The 20,785-nt window shown below is 32.8% G+C and overlaps 1 protein-coding gene and 1 pseudogene across 2 annotated transcripts; one reads left to right on the plus strand and one right to left on the minus strand.

The window, feature by feature from the left end:
* The first annotated feature begins 1,150 nt into the window (after positions 1-1,150).
* LOC130797480 (two-component response regulator-like APRR1) lies at positions 1,151-12,437 on the plus strand. 2 transcript variants are annotated; one of them, XM_057660076.1, is made up of 6 exons: positions 1,151-1,732; positions 5,361-5,522; positions 5,603-5,736; positions 5,951-6,112; positions 8,147-8,231; positions 10,983-12,437. In XM_057660076.1, the coding sequence occupies exons 1-6, from the start codon at positions 1,588-1,590 to the stop codon at positions 11,912-11,914; spliced, it is 1,620 nt and encodes a 539-aa protein (XP_057516059.1). In that variant the 5' UTR covers positions 1,151-1,587; the 3' UTR covers positions 11,915-12,437. The 2 variants fall into 2 exon arrangements, with proteins under 2 accessions (XP_057516059.1, XP_057516060.1); XM_057660077.1 differs by lacking the exon at positions 1,151-1,732 and adding an exon at positions 5,156-5,232.
* A 723-nt stretch (positions 12,438-13,160) lies between these two features.
* Positions 13,161-14,913, minus strand: LOC130798282 (vesicle transport v-SNARE 13-like; annotated as a pseudogene).
* Positions 14,914-20,785: the final 5,872 nt, after the last annotated feature.

The following is a 20,785-nucleotide window of genomic DNA, read 5'->3' on the forward strand; positions in this document are numbered from 1 at the left end:
AAAGGCCAATGGTAACAAATTTTAAAAAAATTCCACAAAATAACATTGCACTTTTGGAATTTAAGCTGCTGTAACATTAAAACCCAAAAAACATTTAATTTTATGTTATGTTGGAAAATATCCTTTTTACCCTTGTCTTATTTCCTTAAAATATTATATATTTATCTTCGACCAAATTTGGTTCAAATTTGAGTTTACATATCACTTTTAAGAAAAATTGTTGAAGCAAGTGCAAATCCCCTAATTTTGGAGATGACTTTGATCATCTTATTGCATACTATATAGGTTGTATACTAGAGAGTGATGTTACGTGTGCAACGGGTAGAGGTGTTGAGATTTAGATCACTCCATAAAGTGATTAATAGAGATATTTTAATTTGGGCTGGCTTGAACAAGGTAAGAGACGCTTTGAATAAGACAAGAGAGTGCTCATAAAAGGCTTTGGATCAAGGATGCTCAATTGAGACACGAGTTCGCATCATGCAGTGAATGCCCAAGGAAGGTCGTTGGTTCATATACTCATGTGGCTCTTTCAAGCGGTATTGTGTAGGCCCAGCTTTGTGGGTTTTGCTTTGGGAACAAGTACAATTTGTTGTAGGTTTTCTCTAACGTAGTGTAGGGTATAGTTCGGTTAAAAATCGGTTCGGATTTATAATAGTTCGGTTAAAAATCAGTTTGGGTTTACAATAGTTCGATTAAAAATCGATTCGGGTTAAATTTTTTTTAGCCGGATCGAGTTCGATTTCGTGCATGATTCTGGTCGAATCTAACTCGGTTCAACCATTATTAGATTCGGGTAATCTTGATTAGTAGTTATATGTCGATTATAAAAATCAGTCGTAATTTGGGTTTAGATTTTTTCATTTTCGATTGTCAACCTGTTCTGAAGTAACTTCAGTTCGAGTAATATCGGTTCGATAAATTTAAAAAAACACATATTTCGAATCAGATAACTTTCAATTTCAATTTCAATTTTCGGATCGGATCACGATTGAAGAGTTGTTTTGTAGTACATCTCCCTAGTCCCTACTCTTAACCCTACTCCCCCACAACACTCCTCTTCCACGTACCATCCCTGCTTACGTTAGCACTACCCATTTTTTAGAATAAAATCCATGAGTAATTATCTAGAGGCCTAAAAAATTCATGTGCTATTACGATTTTTTTTTCTCTAGGAGCCAGAAAGAGTGTTTCCGCTAAAAGTGTCCTGCTAAAGCAAATATAGCCGATGATTTTATCCACGATCTTAAATCTAAACCGTTCAACTTTGCCGATTCTTAGATAGTATGATTGATATTTTCACCCATCTCTCTCTCTCTCTCTCTCTCTCTCTCTTTCAAAAACTCAGCTCAATTAGGTGATGATGAAAATGGCGTTTTAAATAAAATCTTCATTACCACACTTTCTCTCTCCTCCATTTAAACCAGTTCTGAGGACCTAATGGAGTTCTCTAGTGATATACAACTCTTTAATTAAATTCTTTTTCCGGAACTTCCTTTTTTCATCTTCAATTAATGGCGACAATATGAGGTAAAATTAGGGTTTTTTTTTGTGTTTGAGATAATTTCTGGATTGAAGTGGGAAAAAATGGATACTGATGAAGTGGGACCCAGCAATGGAAAGAGTAACGATCAGTTTATTGATCGGAGTAAAGTCAGAATTTTGCTGTGTGATAATGATTCCAAGAGTTCTCAAGAGGTTTTTTCCCTCCTTTGCAAGTGTTCTTATCAGGGTAATTTTAATCGTTTTCTCTCACTTCAGTTTAATTGGTTGTTTAATTGTACTTTTCATTTAATTTGATGCTCTTTTTGTAAATATCTTGTTATATTTACTGTAGTATGTGAGATATTTCATCTTGATATTTTTAGTATATGAGATATTTTCATCTTGATATTTTTAGTATGTGAGAATTGAGATATTTTCAACTTAATATTTTCCTTTTGACATAGTACAATCTATTTACTTCTGTTTATAGACATCTATTTCAATTGTTGCTGTTGATTAGAGAATTTGTGAAAAAGGTAATGCTCTAAATAAGGAAATATATCAACTTTATTAGGACAGACCAAAGAGGTAATGCTATCAAATTTATTGGGTGATAAAGAGTACACTTAAACTAAATGTTGCGGGTAAAAAATGTATGCTAAACATCCAATTGAAGATTTCTAGTTGTTATAATATTTTAGTTTTCCTCGATTTGATTTGGTTCATGTAGTTTACTTCCAACTGTTGGTTTGGCAATATTGTTGTTGAATAGGGGATGTTAAGAAATTTGGAAACAATATCTGTTTTCTAGCTTAGGAGATGTGATTGCAAAATATTATGGAGGGATTGTTTTTCATTGCATTTAGGATTTTGAGTGATTGAGTCTACGCATATGAAAATAATAGGAATAACTAATCAAGTTTATTTTTGCAGCCACAACTAACACCATTCTAGATTGGCTTGCTAACTAGGAGGTAGTATAAAGCTAATAAGATTTCTTTTCTTCAAAGTCCATTAGCTACAATTCATGAGGAAGTTGTCGGAGCAGCTACTCCATGCTTAGTTCATTTTTTCTTTTAATGATTTTTCTTTTTTAGACTTAATCCTTTTAGCGACCATTGGACTTAATATATTGGTTCATGTAAGCGACTCCATTCTTTTGGGACTAAGGCTTTGGCATTGTTGTTGTTGTGAAGTTTATGTTGCTTAAATAGATGTTGGCAAAAATGCATTTGAGGGATCAAGTTAGGTTTAGAAATTTGTTATATGTTTGTTTATGATTATTGATTTAGTGTGGACCGTTAATAATTCATCATCATCATACACATTATTGTTGATAATCAATGTTGAATATTGAAATTTGAGTTTGTGGAGTCGTGTTTGATTCATAAATGATGTAAATATATAAAAATAAAAGGGTACTTGTGGCTGATTAGCAATTAAAGCTGTTTTGCAATTGTTAATGTAAGTGTGATTGCATGACATTTTTCACTTTGTGTAGGAGAGACATCATTGAATTTTTCTTGAAGTTTTAGTATCATGTGACAACATTATTTTGTGATTCATTTTGCTATATTGGTTGATGTTGAATTCTAGTATGGTGATTTATGATAATGAATCAGATGATTGTGGTGACATATTAGAGGAATTTGATGTTGGCATTGTTAAATATTTGGCAATAATGTAAAGAAGCTAGTGATGTGTGGTACAAAGTCGACAAACATTGTTATGAAAAAGAAAAGGTATATTTAGATTCACGATTAATAGGGTTGTTTGATGGGGTTGATATTGGAATTGTTAGGAATTTGATTAATGGGGTTATGTGATGTTGTTGTCTCTTTGGTTGTGAAATGTGACTTCTATTTTTTAGATTGTTGTTTGAAAGCACATGCAGTATGTTTTATGTGAACTTAGGTTTGCTCAATGATGTAGATGTGATTGACTTGATATAGTCCCATTCAATCATTCAATGTATTTATTCTTTATCACTAAAATGTTCTTGTATATAACCTTTATAACTCTAGTAAATGCATTTTATTGTTTATGTGATGTTTCCATATGTTTTTTTTGCGTAATAATGTGGCATGTAAATAAATGTGCAACAAACTAATTGGACCTTGCTTGCCTATGTGTTAAGGACATGCAATTGCCGCTAGAGGGATTACATTACTAGTAAAAATGTTCTCAAGAAGTGGTGAAACTTCTCTCGTGCGCGAAGGGTGCATTGCCACCAGGGCTTTTTTTTCCTTAATATAATATAAAATATATTTAAAGAGAGCTTTTGCAAATTATATAATAAGCATAATAATAAAGTTAATGCTTTTATAACTAAGAGGTCAAGAGCTCAATTATCTAGCCCTTTATTTTTTACCCCAAGTTTAAGGTCCAAATCTTTGTCTCCTCTAAATGTTTACCAAAATTTCACTACTATTAGCAAGATTTATATTTAATGCGTAGTGTTATTAGATGTAATCTCAGCTTCTTGCATGGCAATTGTAGACACCAAGAATTTTCAGTATTTGGTAGATAAATATCATTCATATATAAATTCTAGTTCAATTTCATCATGGCGTAAGATGGAATTTTATCACATAATCAATACATCTCGAGTTTAGTTAAATTTCTAGGTGAAAGATTACTCTATACGCATAATTAAAGCAATTTAGTTGCAACATTGAAATTTAAATAAATGAAGAATAGAGAAGAAATTATTGAATAAAACTATGAATTATTGAAAGCTTTGAAGGACCCAATGGAGGCGAATCAATAAAATCTGAATAAAATCTGAATAAAATCTGAAGGACTCAAAATGCAGAATACTAAATCCAAGCTAACCTTAAGAGGCTTTTTTAATAAACTCGACTTGATATGAAAACTGAGACCTCTGTTTACACTTAGGGGGTCTCTTTGAAATATAAATATGAGAAAACAAAATAGAATATATTGGGTGTTTTTGCCAAGAATTTGGTTGTTGACCTCTGATGCTAGGAAACTGAATGCACCACCGACTCAGTAAATGCCTTTATCATCATAGATGGACATTGGGATCAAGAGTAGTTCTTGGAAAGATATTTTGTTGTATATCGTTTCTTGTTTCCAAATGTCATGTTGAAAATTTACAAATTTAGATTTAGAGTAGCACTCTATATTTTGTTGTATTTCTTTTCTTTTTTCCAAATGTCTGGTGTGTTGAAAATTTACAATTTAGAATCTAGAATAGAAAGCTTTGTTTTTACTTGCTCTATATTTATTTCTTCTTTGGAATTCCGAAATTGGGATTATAATGTTACCAAACCGCAAATGGAGCATTTTTAGTTCAGAGTTTGAACTTCATTTTCCATAATCGAAAGCTAAGATTTATGATCAAATTGGAGTTTCAAAAGCTTTGCAAAAGAGATGAATTTTTAAAGGGTTTTTAGTGAAATTAAGGAAGACAGCGGAATTTAAAAACTAAAGATAATGTGGAGGAGAATGTGGGAAGAAGGATGTGGGAAGAATTGAGGGGGTGGTTGTGGAGGTTGGAGAGGAGAAGATGATGGAAAGAGTAGGTAGCATACCACAAACTAACAAAATTAAAATGGTTTTTGTTTTCATTTTTTAAAATTTTATAAATGTGGATCAATGATTTCTTGCCACGTTGCCACATTGCTAATAAAGGACACTTTAGCAGCTTGATCGGATGTTGTAGGTTGAGTAATATGAGTATAAGAGACTCAAAGGTTGAGTCATAGACATTATAATATGAAGGTGAGAATTTTAAAATCTCTCTCTCTCGCTCCCCTTCCCCCTCCCCCCCTAAAAGTGGAATCTCTTTTTTAAATTTTCCAATGTTTTTTCAAATCTTGATATTCTTGTTACTGTATTTGTCTTTACAGTGACATCAGTAAGGTCGGCCAGGCAGGTCGTTGATGCACTGAATGCAGAGGGGTCTGACATTGATATTATACTTTCTGAGGTTGATCTTCCTTCAAAAAAGGGTTTAAAATTGTTGAAGTACTTGATGAGAGATAAAGAGTTGCAACGTATTCCTGTTATCAGTATGTTTGCCCGTAATTTATTTGTTTGCGTTAAATATTATAGACTTGATCTATATTTTGATTGCTCCTCTTCTTCGTAGTGATGTCAACTCAAGATGAAGTTTCTCTTGTGGTCAAGTGCTTGAGGCTGGGGGCAGCAGATTATCTTGTGAAGCCTTTGCGAACTAATGAGCTTTTAAACTTGTGGACTCACATGTGGCGTAGGCGGCGAATGGTTAGTTTTAAATATTTTGCATACCAATCTGACTCTTGGTGGCTTGGGTTTACCTACCTTCGACATCCTGCAATCTTTTCCAGATGTGCATGGAAAATGAAAACAAAACTTTCACTTTTTTATGATTTGCTTATGTTGTCTATTCACTCAAATTCAAATGAGAAATATGTTTATAAGAAACCTTAGGTTGTTGGCTTCGTTCTTAAATTGGCAGCTTGGGCTTCCAGAGAAGAATATTGTCAGTTATGACTTCGATCTAGCTCAATCGGATCCTAGTGATGCTAATACAAATAGCACCACACTGTTTTCTGATGACACGGATGATAAGTCCCGGAGAAATGCCAATCCAGAACTGAGCATTGCGGTGCAACAGGAGGTCAGTATTAAAGGAATCTTACATACAGCACTGAGCTTCTTATTCCCAGTGAGAAGCATTTTCACTAATACTCCTCGACCCTCCTTAGGTCATTGTGTGCAAGCTAAATTTATTGATTTATGCTTTCTCTCGTTATTCTAGTTTTTACTTCTCTATATATTTTGTTCCATTTGCTTTAATCGCCTTCCAAAAAATTGTTTTCTGGCATGAGATCTGGATCCATTTGTGCTGATGCTTAGAATTAAATTAGTTTTAAGATATTAATACAAAGTATGAATGAGAATCTATGTTGATTCCGTTTATATTGAATATAGACGATGTATTTGTATTTACTATTACAAGTAAGCAAGAATCATGATAGTTTTGAATTCCTTTTCCTTTAAATGGGAGTGTTGGCTGGGCCTGGGTAGGAACATTCTAGAACATGTATTGTGGGCTCTACTTCTCTATTATAAGAAAAAGATTGTTGCAATATCTGACAAATTTTTTTACAGTATTTTCCTTGCACATTGAGTTATTTTGAATTCTGGGTACATAATTGCCAAGCAAAAATCACTGCAACTCATAAGATGTTTCCCTTTGGAAGTGGCTTCTGTGCAATGTTTCTCCCTGACCTTTGAGACTAGTAGTGAGTGTCATTTGGCCAGTCTAGCTTTTCTCAGTCCTCACAACCCCACTTATGATCCAAAAAGATGTAATCCTCAATTTTACAAAATGGAATTGTTGTTATTGGTATGACGAGTTCAACAAACTCCCTATCAATTACCAAAATACCTCCTGTATTATTTTCAAGTACCGAAACATATGTTGTTTCTTGGTTACACAGATTTAGAAGTAGGTAAAAATAGATTCGATCATGGCTTAGGGTTGGGAGCTTGCTTGTAAACCTGAAAGGGGGGGGGGGGGGGGGGGGGGGTGGTTGTTTTGCGGGATTTGTTTCTAAAGCATTTTCTTGGCGATGAAATGTCTTTGGTTGTTCAAGTTGAAATCCTGTGTCTTGCTAGATTTTACTTGATGTTTAAGTTTTTTTGTTTGAGCAGAATGGATTGGATGCTTTTGGGTGAAATCATACTGTTAGTGCTAGCCTGATCTAGTCCTTCAAACTTGCACATATTTATTCTTTTTGTGGCTGATGTTAATGTGGGATAATTGGGTCTCAGCTATCAAATTTCTTGTTGTAGAAGTCTTGGTGACTAGACCTCCTGAAATACTAATATTGCTAGTTGTTTTCTTTGACCTCTACTCATTTGAGCTTAAAATTATATGACCATATTGGCACCGTCAGAAATTGGTCGTACCTCTTGAACATGAACTGAGAAGTAATGTTGTTAATCTTTTGTTATCCACTTAGGATTATTTACAGCAAACCAAATGTTACTTGAGTTGAACTGGCCAAAACTAAACCAGCTTGACGCCTTAACCCTAATCCCGAATATGATTTTTATTGGATAACTGTTTAGAAACCAAAAGGATGCTCCAATTTCAAGCCCATATGTAGCCATATTTTTTGTGTTTCATGTGTTTCGACTTTCAGTAGTGAGGAGGGTAAAGCAATCCTTTGTACAGTTATAGAAGTAGCACATTTCTCTTATTATATTCTTTTTGAGACGGAAGGAATGGAGATGGATGGTTGGATGCTATGTCTTATTCCTACTGTATTCATTTGACGGGCATAAGAGAACAGGAATCTTTTTGTTTTGCTTGTATGACTATTTTGGCAGATCTTATGATTGTACAAAAACCATATTATTTTTTCAAAAAGTTAGATCTTGATTAATGGTGCAATTTACTGCTCTTGAGTCTTAGTCTTACTGGTCTTTTATGGTATTGTCTGTTAACATTTTACATGATTGTTACACCGTTCTCTGTTAACGTAAATGTAGGAAAATTGTTCTCTTTGTGCAACTTTGTCAAAAGATGGAGTTCTGTTTTATAAAGTGTACATTTGTTATGTTATTGTTATCTTGAAGATCATATCTTGACTATCTTTTTGGAACTTACTGTTTCTCTTTTCTTCTTCCTCCCCTTTCCCAGTGTAACAAAGCCACTTCAGAAGCCGTGCCAGCAAATTCATTCAACTGTCGGTCTGGTGTGCCAGCATTGAGTGATATCCGTACAGGCAAGCTGCTTACTTATGAAATTTATTGCTCCAATTGTTTATTCTATTTTCGTTGATGATACTTTCAGTAAATAGGGAAATTCTAACCCCAAAAGTGAATCACCATAATAAATGAATAAAAATTACATTTGTTAAATTTTAGAATTATTTATAAATTATTGCCACCAAGTTTGATTCATTTATAAATTATAGCTGGAAAGTTCAATGTTCATGAGTTATAGCCATTGTAAATCAAAAAGTGTAACTATTGTAACCATATCACCAGGTTTTGATCATCAGCGTTATAAATGACCTTTGACTATTGCTGATCACCTTTGACCTTCACTCTTAACTATACCCGCTTAACACAAGACTAACCCAGTTACCCCCTCCATTAATTTGAAAACTAATTCACTCACTAACTCCTAATCCACATCTTCCTCCAGATTTGAACATTCTAAACATAAACCATCATCTTCAATCTTCCATTTCAACTCAAAATCCTGTCTGAGTTTTACAACCCGAAATGATTCAAAATTTGCATGTTTCAATTCCCAATTTGCAACGAGGTTAATAAACTAGTTAGACTACTCCAATCAAACCATCAAAACCTTATTTCTCATAACAATCTTGTATTTGATCCAAGAAAATTCTTCCTTTCTAGTTTCTAGTTTCTACAGTCAATTATATTCTACTATTCTGCTATATGCTGAAATGTTGACATGGATTTTCTGGGATTTGGAACTAATAACCATCAACCATTTTTAATTTGCAATTCGACGGTTGTATTCTTGTATTGTATGAGTGGGGATTTGAAAATGTGTGATCATGTTAAATGATAGAAGTATATGCCAAATTCTTGGTTCCATTTCTATTATAATTAATTGGGTTTTAATGGATTATTGTTCAATCTGTTGGTACTATAGTGCCCATGATTCTCTGGTCTGTATATTTGAAATCCCATAATCAAGTTAAAAACTTGCTCGTTAAAGGAGCTTAGTGCTGAGATGCTTGTTGAGCAGTTCCAGATGCTTCATTACATGGGCAAAAACGCCTTTGCTCTTCCCCTGCTCTTAGTGCAAAAATACGGTAACGATTGCAGTTGCAGTAACAAACACGGTAATACGATAACAGGGGTGATGAGGTTATCGTATCGCCAAGTTTCGGTCTAAACCATAAAATATGGTTTGAAACGGCCTAATATGCAGGCTTTTTACACCTTTATGATATGGGTATTACTATTACCGATTCGGTAATTTTGTTTATCTTTACAATACGGCCGATACGATACGATACGATACGATGTGGCCGTTTTTTGGGACTATGCTCCCGCTATTTCAAAATTATAGTGTTATTTAAGCAAATAGGAGTGGATATCAATCAATTAGTAAATATTTTAAATTGGACAACTTTTTATAGAGAGAGAGAGAATTGAATTGGAACAAAGAAAGAAGGAGGAACTTTTCAAACAAAACATATCTTCTATAATGTTTGGTTTGCAGAGAGAGAATGGCTGATGGAAAAAGATGAAGAGGAACAAAGAAACAGTTAGAGGATGGATTAACTTGGCTTAAAGGGGTATAGCTAAGATGGAGGTCAAAGGCAATTAACAAGAGTCAATTGTGATAAACTGAATTTAGCTGGTGAAAAGTTTAGGAAAGTTTAGACTTTAGAGAAGTGTTTAAAATGGTAGTTAATATTAATCATAACATTACGATGTATTTATACTATAAAAGAAATATCTAAAATATTACATAGAATATGAAGATTAGTAGATACATGTAATCTTATTACTTATTATCTATTGATAAATTATTTCAATATAATATCAAAATATTCTTAAGATAATTAATATCTCAATCAAGACTTATCTTGATTGATTCTATCTTATTTGTCTATTATTTTCCCTCCAGATGGACGATCAAATGGTCTAATAATATTGAATAGAAGGCAGTAGCCTTCTAGACTTACTTTGATTAATTTGTTGATCTTATTATCTTATAAGTAGGTCATTTATAACGTCGGTGACCGAATCCGGTGATGGGGTTACAATAGTTGCACTTAATTTATAGTGGCTATGACTCGTAAATATTGAACTTTGCGGCTATAATTCATAAATGATCCGGACGTTGAGGCTATAATTTATAAATATGCTTCTAAATTTTAATATTAAATTTGATATCATTTGTTATTACCTTTGAATGATTATTACTTTTTATTAAAATATAATTTTCATAGGTTATTTGCTATTTTCAGTAAATCTTTCCTATAGTTTGTTTATATAGTATAGACATTATCGATTGAGATATCGTGGAAATTAATCCGACGCTTTAAATTAAACAATTGTGGTGGTTGGCTCCAATACCCAAAAGAATCTCCCGAATAAATACCCTCATGGAAACATGAAATTTTCTGAATTCATTTTGTAAGTCTTGTATAGAGTTGGTCCACACTATTTTAGTGTGCACCAACCTAATAATAGCATGTATTTCTCTATGATTGTACTTTAGTACATTTAAAAGTTGGTGCACACTAAAATAGTGAGGACCAAGTCCATACAAGATTTTTCTCATTTATTTTATTTCATTATTTCTGTTTTTCCTTGCTCAGGAACTGCATTACCATTAAACTTTTACCGTTAAGTTTGAGCTTTTATATTTGCATTTTTCAAAACAATCAGTTTTGATTAGTGCTTTGTCAGAGAGAAAAGTTATGTATCTTTCATTTTTCAAGTGCTTATAGTAATCACATTAAGGGAGTCTTCTTGCGCAGGTCAATTTGCGCCTTTTCCGAAGAAAAGTGAGCTGAAGATTGGTGAATGTTCTGCATTCTTCACTTATGTCAAAGCAAGTACAGTGAAGAGCAATGGCCAAGCAGTTATTGATGTCGGATGTGATGCTACTCAACACCTCAGAACAGTTGATAAAATAGAAACCTGGAATGGACATGTAAACAATGGCAATATAGGATATGAAAATGGAGAAGCATGGGAAAATAACTCGCATGGTAAGGACTTCCCTAGCAGTACAAGTGTACCCGATTCCACTTCCATGGAAAGGACATGCACCCCTCCTGTTACTATGGATTTTATGCCAAATAAATCGAACGATGAAGGCTTATCTGAGGTGCACATGCAGCCAAGAAATGACACGAATTTTGATGTCTCAACTATGGCAGCACATGGTGCCTATCCTTACTTCATGTCAGGTATTATGAACCAGTTTATGATGTCGTCATCGGCACATATGCATCAGAAAGATCATCAGAACCATGGTGCGTCTACTATGATGCCTCACTACAACCATCTTCCTTATTGCGCATCTCATGTGCCTGGGATTACTCCTTTTCCTTACTACCCATCGGGTTTATGGGTTCCACAAGGTCAATCACCAGCTAACAACCAGATGACATCATTTGGCAATTCATCTTCTGGTGAACCTAAATTAAGCAAAGTTGACAGGAGAGAGGCTGCCTTGATGAAATTCAGGCAGAAAAGAAAAGAGAGGTGTTTTGATAAAAAAATTAGATACGTGAATCGCAAAAAACTTGCTGAGAGAAGGCCACGTGTTCGTGGACAGTTTATAAGGAAAGTGAATGGCGTGACTGTTGATCTAAATGGAGATCCATCTGCTGACCTTGATGAGGAAGATGAAGTTGAAGATGAAGATGCTACTAATTCATGTCCTGAAGATGACACTTCCTGACAACATTGTTGAGGAAACCAATTTTTCTGATGGATCACTGCTATTGCTGCCATAATTGTTTATTGCAAATCTGTGTTTAAGCTCCACCATTTTTCTGCTTAATCTACGAGAGATGAATGGCATGGGATTCGTGATTGCTCTCCAGAGCTTCCGAGCTTGTATCGTCGAAGTTGTAAGCATCTCTAATCTGAGCATGGAAAACCCCATCTCTGGCACCTGCTCTCCCACAAAGCTCCCTAGAGAGCTTGCTGTCTAATGCATTCATCTACAATGTAGGAGGGGGTTGGCTAGACTTGTATCTATGGATAATATATAATCTTCATCCACAAAGTGTTGTATGAAAGTTGGACAACCAACTATTGAATGAAAAAATTATTTTTCCTTCCATTATTTTGTTTTCTTTTTCCTATTATTGTAAAGGGGCGCATAGTGATCACTTGTATGATTGTACCTTTTTATGAAAGGTTGTAGACTTTTAATCATTCTTATAATGAAATTTGTGAAATCCATTTCTTCAAACTGATTCTGGGCATTACACTAGACTTTTTAAAGTGTCATATTATAACTTCAAGATTTCTCCATCATAGCTGATTGCTAAAAGGACTGAAACTTGAGGCTTAAGCTTGAGCTTAAAGTGAAATTTGATCGGCTTTACTTCTGTTTAAGTTCAACAAATCAGATTCAAGTATACTCAATTCAATTGGCTAGGGCTTACCCCATTGTCTTGTTCACTTTACTACATTTGTGTTTAGTTTTAGTTGAAGTAGGAGAACAAGACCAAAAAACAAGCAAGTGCAAGGAATGTGTTGATCTTTTTAGTATTTGGTTGACTACTTTAAGTATGGTTCTTTAAATGTTGCTATGATATGCTTGGGGATAAGAGTGCATCATTTTAGGAGAAATAGTAAGCATTTACTCCATGAACACAGAATAAATATCGAGTACGTATGGGTTTATTCTTTCTTATAACGGCTTAAAAATTTAAATGTTACATAGTTCTAATTAAACTATGGTTGAGAGAAAACAGAACTCACAAATATGGGGTTGATGTAACCTTATACACAAAAGAGTATTTTACACTTGACGGACATTACAAAAAAATACATGGTAAACCTTGACAGACCTGGCTATCTATCAAAAACTAGGCCAAAGAATGTGAAGTGCAAAAACATAAATCATAATACTATACATGAGTTGATGAACAAATGATTGGTTACTCCAAGGTCATGGACATGAAGAAGACAATTTAATGGCTCAACTTGAAGTAAAGGATCAAAATAACTGCAAAGACCAAAATTGCGATGATAGACCCAATTATCCATTTATTTCTGTTCATTCTCCTTGACATTCCAGTCAATATTTTCTTGCTTCTACGAATATTCTCATCAACCCCATGCAGCTGGTCACAAAAATAAGCACAACTCTGATTAGCAAACAGAACCATGAAACCCTAAAAAAACGCATCTATATATATCGGTCGCTGAAGAGCTTAGTAGTTCCCAAGAAAATCAAGAAAATCTGCATCGTTCAATTAGAAGGTGAAAAAGAAAGTCTCAAAGAGATTCAACAATGAAAAACAAATGAAAAATATAATGCAAAAGATGAACACAACTGTTTGTGAGGTATCTTGAATACCTCCCCCTCAAATGTAGTTTATTATAATGAATTCAACAATTACAAGTATAATAAACCTCCCTTATCTTGAGAACAATCTCTCAAGACCACAAATACTAAAGCAAAGTAAGAACACTCTCAAGTTTCTAACAATGCAATAGCCCTCTCAACAATATGTGTGTTTTGTGGTGAATGTTACTATGAGTGATGAATCCTATTTATAGGCAAGATATTCATCACTCTTAGTATTCCCTCATAAATCACCATAAACTCACATGTAACATCCCAATTAACAATTTAATTTACCATGACAATAAACATTACAATAAACAATAGAGTAATGCACCACATTATTGCATAGTCACTACAAATTCTGACCAAAAATCTCCTGGACTTCCGCTCGACCGAGCCACTACCTCGCTCGGTCGAGCGAGCTTCCAGTGAAGCTACTGACTTGTTCTGGACATCTTGCTCGACCGAGCCAACACCGCTCGACCGGTCGAGCAATACTTTACTCGATCGAGCGGTTGGTCGAGCCACTCACAGTCTGCTTCTTTATTTGTTGCTTTGACCAAGCAACTCTTATCAATCGTTTCAAACCTTAAATCACCCATATTTGACACATCTTTATTGACCCTCTCTAAAGTACAAGACAAAACATGTTCGATTATATGTTTAAAGTTAACGTCATCATTAAGATTATTGGCACTTGCTTGAACAGAAGGACAGGCAATGCTTACAGTATTATGAGCATGCAAAAGTGATTGACGTTGCTGATGCAAATCTTCAAGTATAGAGACCCCAATAGCTTCAGTTTCCTGCATGGTCATTCTGCTCTGCCGTACCCTGTCAGTGGACTGGTTCAATCGCTCTGTTGACATCAATAATCTCCCTTTTTGATCAGCAGAAGCCTGTTCATTGTATAGCGCAAACAATGAAATGACCGGTAAGATTCATAATCATGTTTGTTTGTTTATAATGAAATACAAGTATTTCACAATCATCACTTGAATAGTTTGCAATACAGTGATACAGATAAGTGGAGATATAAACACTTACCATCAATGCATCAGCCATACCAGACTCCAGCAATTCATCTCAAGCAGCGTGCCTGTCTGTAGTGGACAGTCTTTTGATCTCAGCTTTCAGATTGCTCAAGTCATTTTTGTACTCTCTAAGCATGGCAAGAACCATGGCCTTCACATTTGGCTGCAATGCTCTCGCCTCTTGGTCCATTTTCCGAATCTGGAGTCAAAGATAAGAGCATTAACTTGCTAAAGTTGACTTAAAGTAGTCAAAGAGAAAATAGCAGAAAAGAGGTTATACGATACCAGTGTTTCGGCTTCTTTCAAACCACTTTTGATTTCAGATGCTTTCTGCTTCTTCTGCTCTGCAAAGCGCAAAGCAACACTATATGAATAATTATGCAAAAATAGAGGGCATTACGGCATTACCACACTACAACAGCCAAAGCCTCCACACATTAAAACAATGTCAAATCTTTGATCTCTAAATCTTTATGATGTTTTTCTGCCCTTCAATTCTCTTCTCTCAATTTCCATCCCCTCCCCTTTTTGAATTCAAATGAAGAAAATGGTGTCCCTTACCCTCTCATTCATTTTCTTCCATTTCTTTATACCAAACATAGGAGTAATGAAAGTTTCATCTAGAGAGCCCATCAAGCAACATAATTAAGCTATGCGAGTCTGCAACTAATAAATTTGGACAAGAGGAATAACCAAGCTTTAGTTCAATGACCAAAATAAATGGCAGTGAAAAAAATATAAAAAGGTTCAATAATTAGGAAATACCATCTCCTGGATTGGAAAGGCAAAACTGCAAAAACAGAGTTTCTTTTCCATCAACCTCCATCAAGCCATGTTATGGATTATTTACTTGTGCTCACATGGAAGAATTTTAAAACGTATGACTAAACTTCCCTACTACTAATTGGTTTTGGCCCAACAATAAGTTAATCGCCGCATATCCTTTTTCAGTTCGATCCAGCCAACACACATACAAAATTAGAAAATTTGAAATACATGACAGAAAAAAAAAAATTAAGGTTTGGGGCTGTTCGTAGTTACTAACTGTGAACAGGTCAAAATAGACAAAATAGTTGTTCGCAGTTACTAACTGTGAACAACTATTTGACCTGTTTTGACCTATTCGCAGTTAGTAACTGCGAACAGCATATTGCACAAAAACAGGTCAAAATAGCTGTTTGCAGTTACTAACTGCGAACAACTATATTGTTTTTTATAGCTGTTTGCAGTTATTAACTGTAAACAACTTCAAATCATAGGCTTGAGATTTTCACGCTTACTTTTGAAAATAGTTTGATTTTTAGTTTATTTAATTAATTTTTTTTTAGCCTACAGATTTCAAATTTTCTTCTAAATTATAGTAGCAAAAATCATCAGGTAATGTTAGAAGTTAAGAAATGGGCCGGAGCAACCCAAATAAGGAGTAAGCCATTGAATTCGAAAGATTAAAAAAATAAGATAAATAAACAATTTAATTCCGAATATAAGATTCGGGAAAACTTATGTCCCAAAATAAGCTTCCGTACATCCAAGCCTAGCCTCGGGTAAGTCGCTGTTAGTAACAGCGAATGAGGAGAAAAAAAAAAATTAAAAGGCCCTAAGTCGCTGTTAGTAACAGCGACTTAAGGAGTTGACCAGTCAACCCCTTAAGTCGCTGTTACTAACAGCGACTTATAAAAAAAAAAAAAAAAAATTTTAAATTTTAATAGTACTGAACTTGAAGTAGCTGTATTTTTTTGTTTTTGGAGCAGCTTGTTTTTTAACATTCAAACAATTATTTAATAGCAGATGAACTAACTATATAAACTTGTTATTGTTTGTTTATTTTGTACATGTCCGTTTGAGTAACATACTAACCTGAAATGGATGATAAACAAGCGGTTAAATGTATCAAGTATCATATCATGCCTTCAACCAATTACACTCCCATAAGAATCTTGTATTCATGTCGAACCAATTTCACAACAAGAAAGCTAATATAGAACTTCTCAATTAATCATGTAATCAGAGTGTAGATATAATGTTTTAGGTGCTGGTTTCATATCATTTGTGCATATCCATTTCAAGTCTCAACATACGACTATATCTTATAGCATTGTACATAATTTTACCTGCTGTTTTTCAACACGGAGGGCCATGGTTTTGATACCTCGTAAACAAACCCAACCGTCAATAACTTAGTTATCAAATAGTGGTCTTCTTCAATGGTGAAGGTCTTCCTCTTCAATAACTTAGTCCCACATCGGTGCTCTATTCATGAGCTAATTTTTGATTTCATTTATTTTGATGTGTTCCAGAAAACAATCCCACATCGGAAGATTAATCAAACAATAACAAGTTTATATAGTTAGTTCATCTGCTATTAAATAATTGTTTAAATGTTAAAAAACAAGCTGCTCCAAAAACAAAAAAATACAGCTATTTTAAGTTCAGTACTATTAAAATTTAATTTTTTTTTTTTTTTTTTTTTTTTTTTTTTTTTAATAAGTCGCTGTTACTAACAGCGACTTAGGGCCTTTTAATTTTTTTTTTTTTCTCCTCATTCGCTGTTACTAACAGCAACTTACCCGAGGCTAGGTTTGGATGTACGGAAGCTTATTTTGGGACATAAGTTTTCCCGAATCTTATATTCGGAATTAAATTGTTTATTTATCTTATTTTTTTCGATCTTTCACTGAATTCTTGAATGTCCAGGACGACAATTGGGCTGCTAGTTAATCAAAGAAAAAGAAATTCCAGCTGATACAAATGGAGAAACCGCCCAAGAGAAATGGGTTAGCCTATTGCTGTTATGCAATAGAAGAAATGGTGTCATTAAAAGTCAATTAAAAATATTTTTAGGATTGAAAGACGTTTTGGATAAAGTATAAAAAATAAATAACATATTTGTTCTAACTTGGATGGAGTAGGTAAAGTTCAATTAATATATGATAGATATACCGAACATTTTTTATGTTTGTTCAAACTTTTTAGAGTTTAATTATAAATTAAACCGATAAATTAATAACAAAAGCCTTTTGATTAATATTGAGTCAATTAATTTAATATTTTATTTTATTTCTTTCACAGAAAGGATGTCATTTTTTTCTCAAAAACAAATGACAAAGTATTTGATACATATATAGAAAACACGTAAAATTATAATCAATTATAGTATGGGCAACACTTTTTAAGTATCGGCACTTGTTTTTAGTCACCCAAAATTTTTTTAAAGTTTGTAAAAGCTCTCGTTTATATTATTATTCGTTTTCCAAATTTCATAACTTTGATTATATATTGGTTTACATTGATTAAAGTCTTTGAAAATAAAAAATGTAAATATTATATCTAGTTAATAAAATATAGTATAATTAAAGTTCACAATCCTAAACTTTGAACCATAAAAGAGGTATCTATTTTGGGTCCAAAGCCTAATTATAAATGAGTTTCATAATTTAGTCTAAGAAATTTTATGAACTTGGTTAAATTCAAGTCTAGTTAATAAAATATTTAAGCTCAATTTTAAGTTATGTATTATTCCGTTTTATTAATTATCAATTTAAAGCAGATTTGATTCAGTTTCAAAATCACTATAGAGTCAACAACTATTAATACTAACAATAATCTTAAATGAAGTAAGTTTTCCCAAATTCTCTCTAAGCAGTTTTATTTTCATATTCGTATATCCAATCATTATCTGACTCGAGCAACGGAGAGACTTTACGGGTGCCGCAGTGCCACCTCCGGCTTAGTAATAAGTTTGTTCGTTTTCTTGGTTAATTTGAAGATCTTCAAACACCTTTAACCATATTCAACTACATTCAACCTCAATAAATTGAATTGAACAAGTGGACGCTTCTACTTAGACATACAATAAATGTTACTCTTCTCTCACTAAATACAAATGGTAACTAAGTTTTACATGAAACAATATCCATTTGCGTCTATAGTTAGGTCTCTTTAAAGTTGTTAATTTATTAATTAACTCTAAAAACACCTAAACTTCATAATCCAGATAGAATCCGCAAAATATTAGGTTATGAACAATTAATATTTCTATATAATCAAAATAATCCTTTAAATATTTTTTTGATACTAAACCTAAAATAGAAAACCAAATAATCATTCCAATAACTTATACTTTGATAAATCATACACTTAATCATGATATCTTTGAATACTAAACGTGGTATGGTAGTAGACAATATTAACAATTGAGACAAGTATTAAGGAATTAGCTTGAAAGGACATTAAATTGTATGAGTAAAAGTGTGAGAAAATAAAAAATGAGTAAAAATTAAATAAAATAAAAAAAATAAAAAATTATAATGGTCATCGGAAAAATCACTAGATCCTTAATTAGAAGTTTCAATTCGATCGACTGTTTGGGCGAATAGAGGTGATAAATTTAAAGGGTTTATTTTGGCTGTTTGGGCGAATTTTAGGTGTAATATCTCGAATTAGTTCAATTGAATATTATAAAATATCTTGAAAATATAATTTTGATTTTTTATATACAGGCTATTTTAAATAAGATCGGATCATACTCGATTTTACTTAATCGCATAAATTTTGGATATTTAACCTATTAAAAAAGAGTACGTAGGGCATAGTTTTGGTTAAATCATTCTTTCATTTGATTAAGATTCAACCTAAATTATTAACAATGTCAAAACATTTGTTAAAGTGGATCGTCATCATTCATTCAATTATTCAATATAAATAATCTCATTTGGCCCTTGGCTATGGTGAAGCATCAATAAACCGAAAAATAATGCTAAATTAAATATTACCTTGAAAGATAAAATAAACTAGGAGTACACGTAATATTACCTTGGTTTTTTATGTGATAGATAATTTTTCAATTTGAAAAAAACGTCAAGCGTAAAGTTAACAATAAAACTTCTTTTTTATCTACCACGTAAAAAAGTTAGGTATGTACTAGATATATTAGTATATCCATATAGTGCACAATTTTGAGAATAAATAATAAATTTTGTAATCTAAATTTTTATATTATTGTTTGTTTTAATATTAATCTATAAATTAAAAAATAATATGTAATATTTTTTTAGTTAATCATTGAATTTTATGTGTGTATAATGTACTCCCATGCATGTGATGCTATATTTTGTATTTGTCTAAATTAATTTGATATATATTGATTTTTTTTTATCATGATCAACATATTTTTTTCTCTCTTTTAAGATTATCCAAATAATTTAAACCAAATTACTATAGCAAATTCTCCGAGACATGAAATATATAACAAAGACTAATATGATAAAATTAAAGTATCAAATTGTATGAATAGTAAAATAAATTATACTATGTCATTAATGCAATATTATTCAACGGACAAAATATTTATAATTGTGATTGACTTAAATATTTCACTATTACTACCTAAAATATTTTACTAACACAGTAAATGTAGAATAATGCAATATTAACTAAACAATTTCAATGACATTAAACATTGAATACGTTAGTCTTAATTAAAAGTAATTGATGATCTTAAACTTTTTCATAACTTTATTTATATTAATTTTTAATGACAATTATAAAAATATAACCGTATTCCGCATATCACGCTACGTATTTCGTCGCTAAGATCCACAATTCGTCACCAACGTTCTGTTCATTCAGAAAACTAATTAGAGTGTTGTTTTCGTTTTGTTTTCAATTTTTAAGAATAAAGCGACGACTTGTTATTTCTTTCTGATTTTAGGGTTGTTTTTATTTTGTTTTCAATTTTTATGAAAGTTGGTACCTAGAAAAATAAATGTCTTTCGGACGTAATGATAACCTCGAAATTCGTGTTTGAATTACGTAGGATGATGAAACACATTGTTTAAGCTAAACGTTCGTTTGTTGTTCATGTACGATGGAGTTTGCGATTGAATATTTGTGACTTATCTGGATTGGTAAACATGGATGTTATGTGTATTATAAACATGTTCTAATATGTGGCTTTGGTGTAATTGTTGTTAATTAGGGACTTGATTCATAAGGGGCTAGTGACTTATAGGTGTGTGGGTTGCTTTGAGATTGGGCGAACGTGCCACTAAGATATACGCTTAAAATTATACATTATGTAAGTGGTTATGTTAAGTGATGTTATATTCATTATATTACGTGATGTTGTATATCACTCAAAGGTTAGACATCTTAAATAATTTAAAAGAGTTTAACTTATAACTTGAGGATAAATGCGTTAGTACCTAATAAT

This window comes from Amaranthus tricolor, chromosome 13 (assembly GCF_026212465.1).
Source record: "Amaranthus tricolor cultivar Red isolate AtriRed21 chromosome 13, ASM2621246v1, whole genome shotgun sequence".
Taxonomy (NCBI): Eukaryota; Viridiplantae; Streptophyta; class Magnoliopsida; order Caryophyllales; family Amaranthaceae; genus Amaranthus; species Amaranthus tricolor.

Excerpts from the sequence above, each read along its gene's own strand:
- LOC130797480 (XM_057660076.1), top strand. The coding sequence starts at position 1,588 with ATGGATACTGATGAAGTGGGACCCAGCAATGGAAAGAGTAACGATCAG. Across the intron at positions 6,113-8,146 it reads GCATTGCGGTGCAACAGGAG|TGTAACAAAGCCACTTCAGA; the intron begins GTCAGTATTAAA and ends CCCCTTTCCCAG. Across the intron at positions 8,232-10,982 it reads ATTGAGTGATATCCGTACAG|GTCAATTTGCGCCTTTTCCG; the intron begins GCAAGCTGCTTA and ends CTTCTTGCGCAG.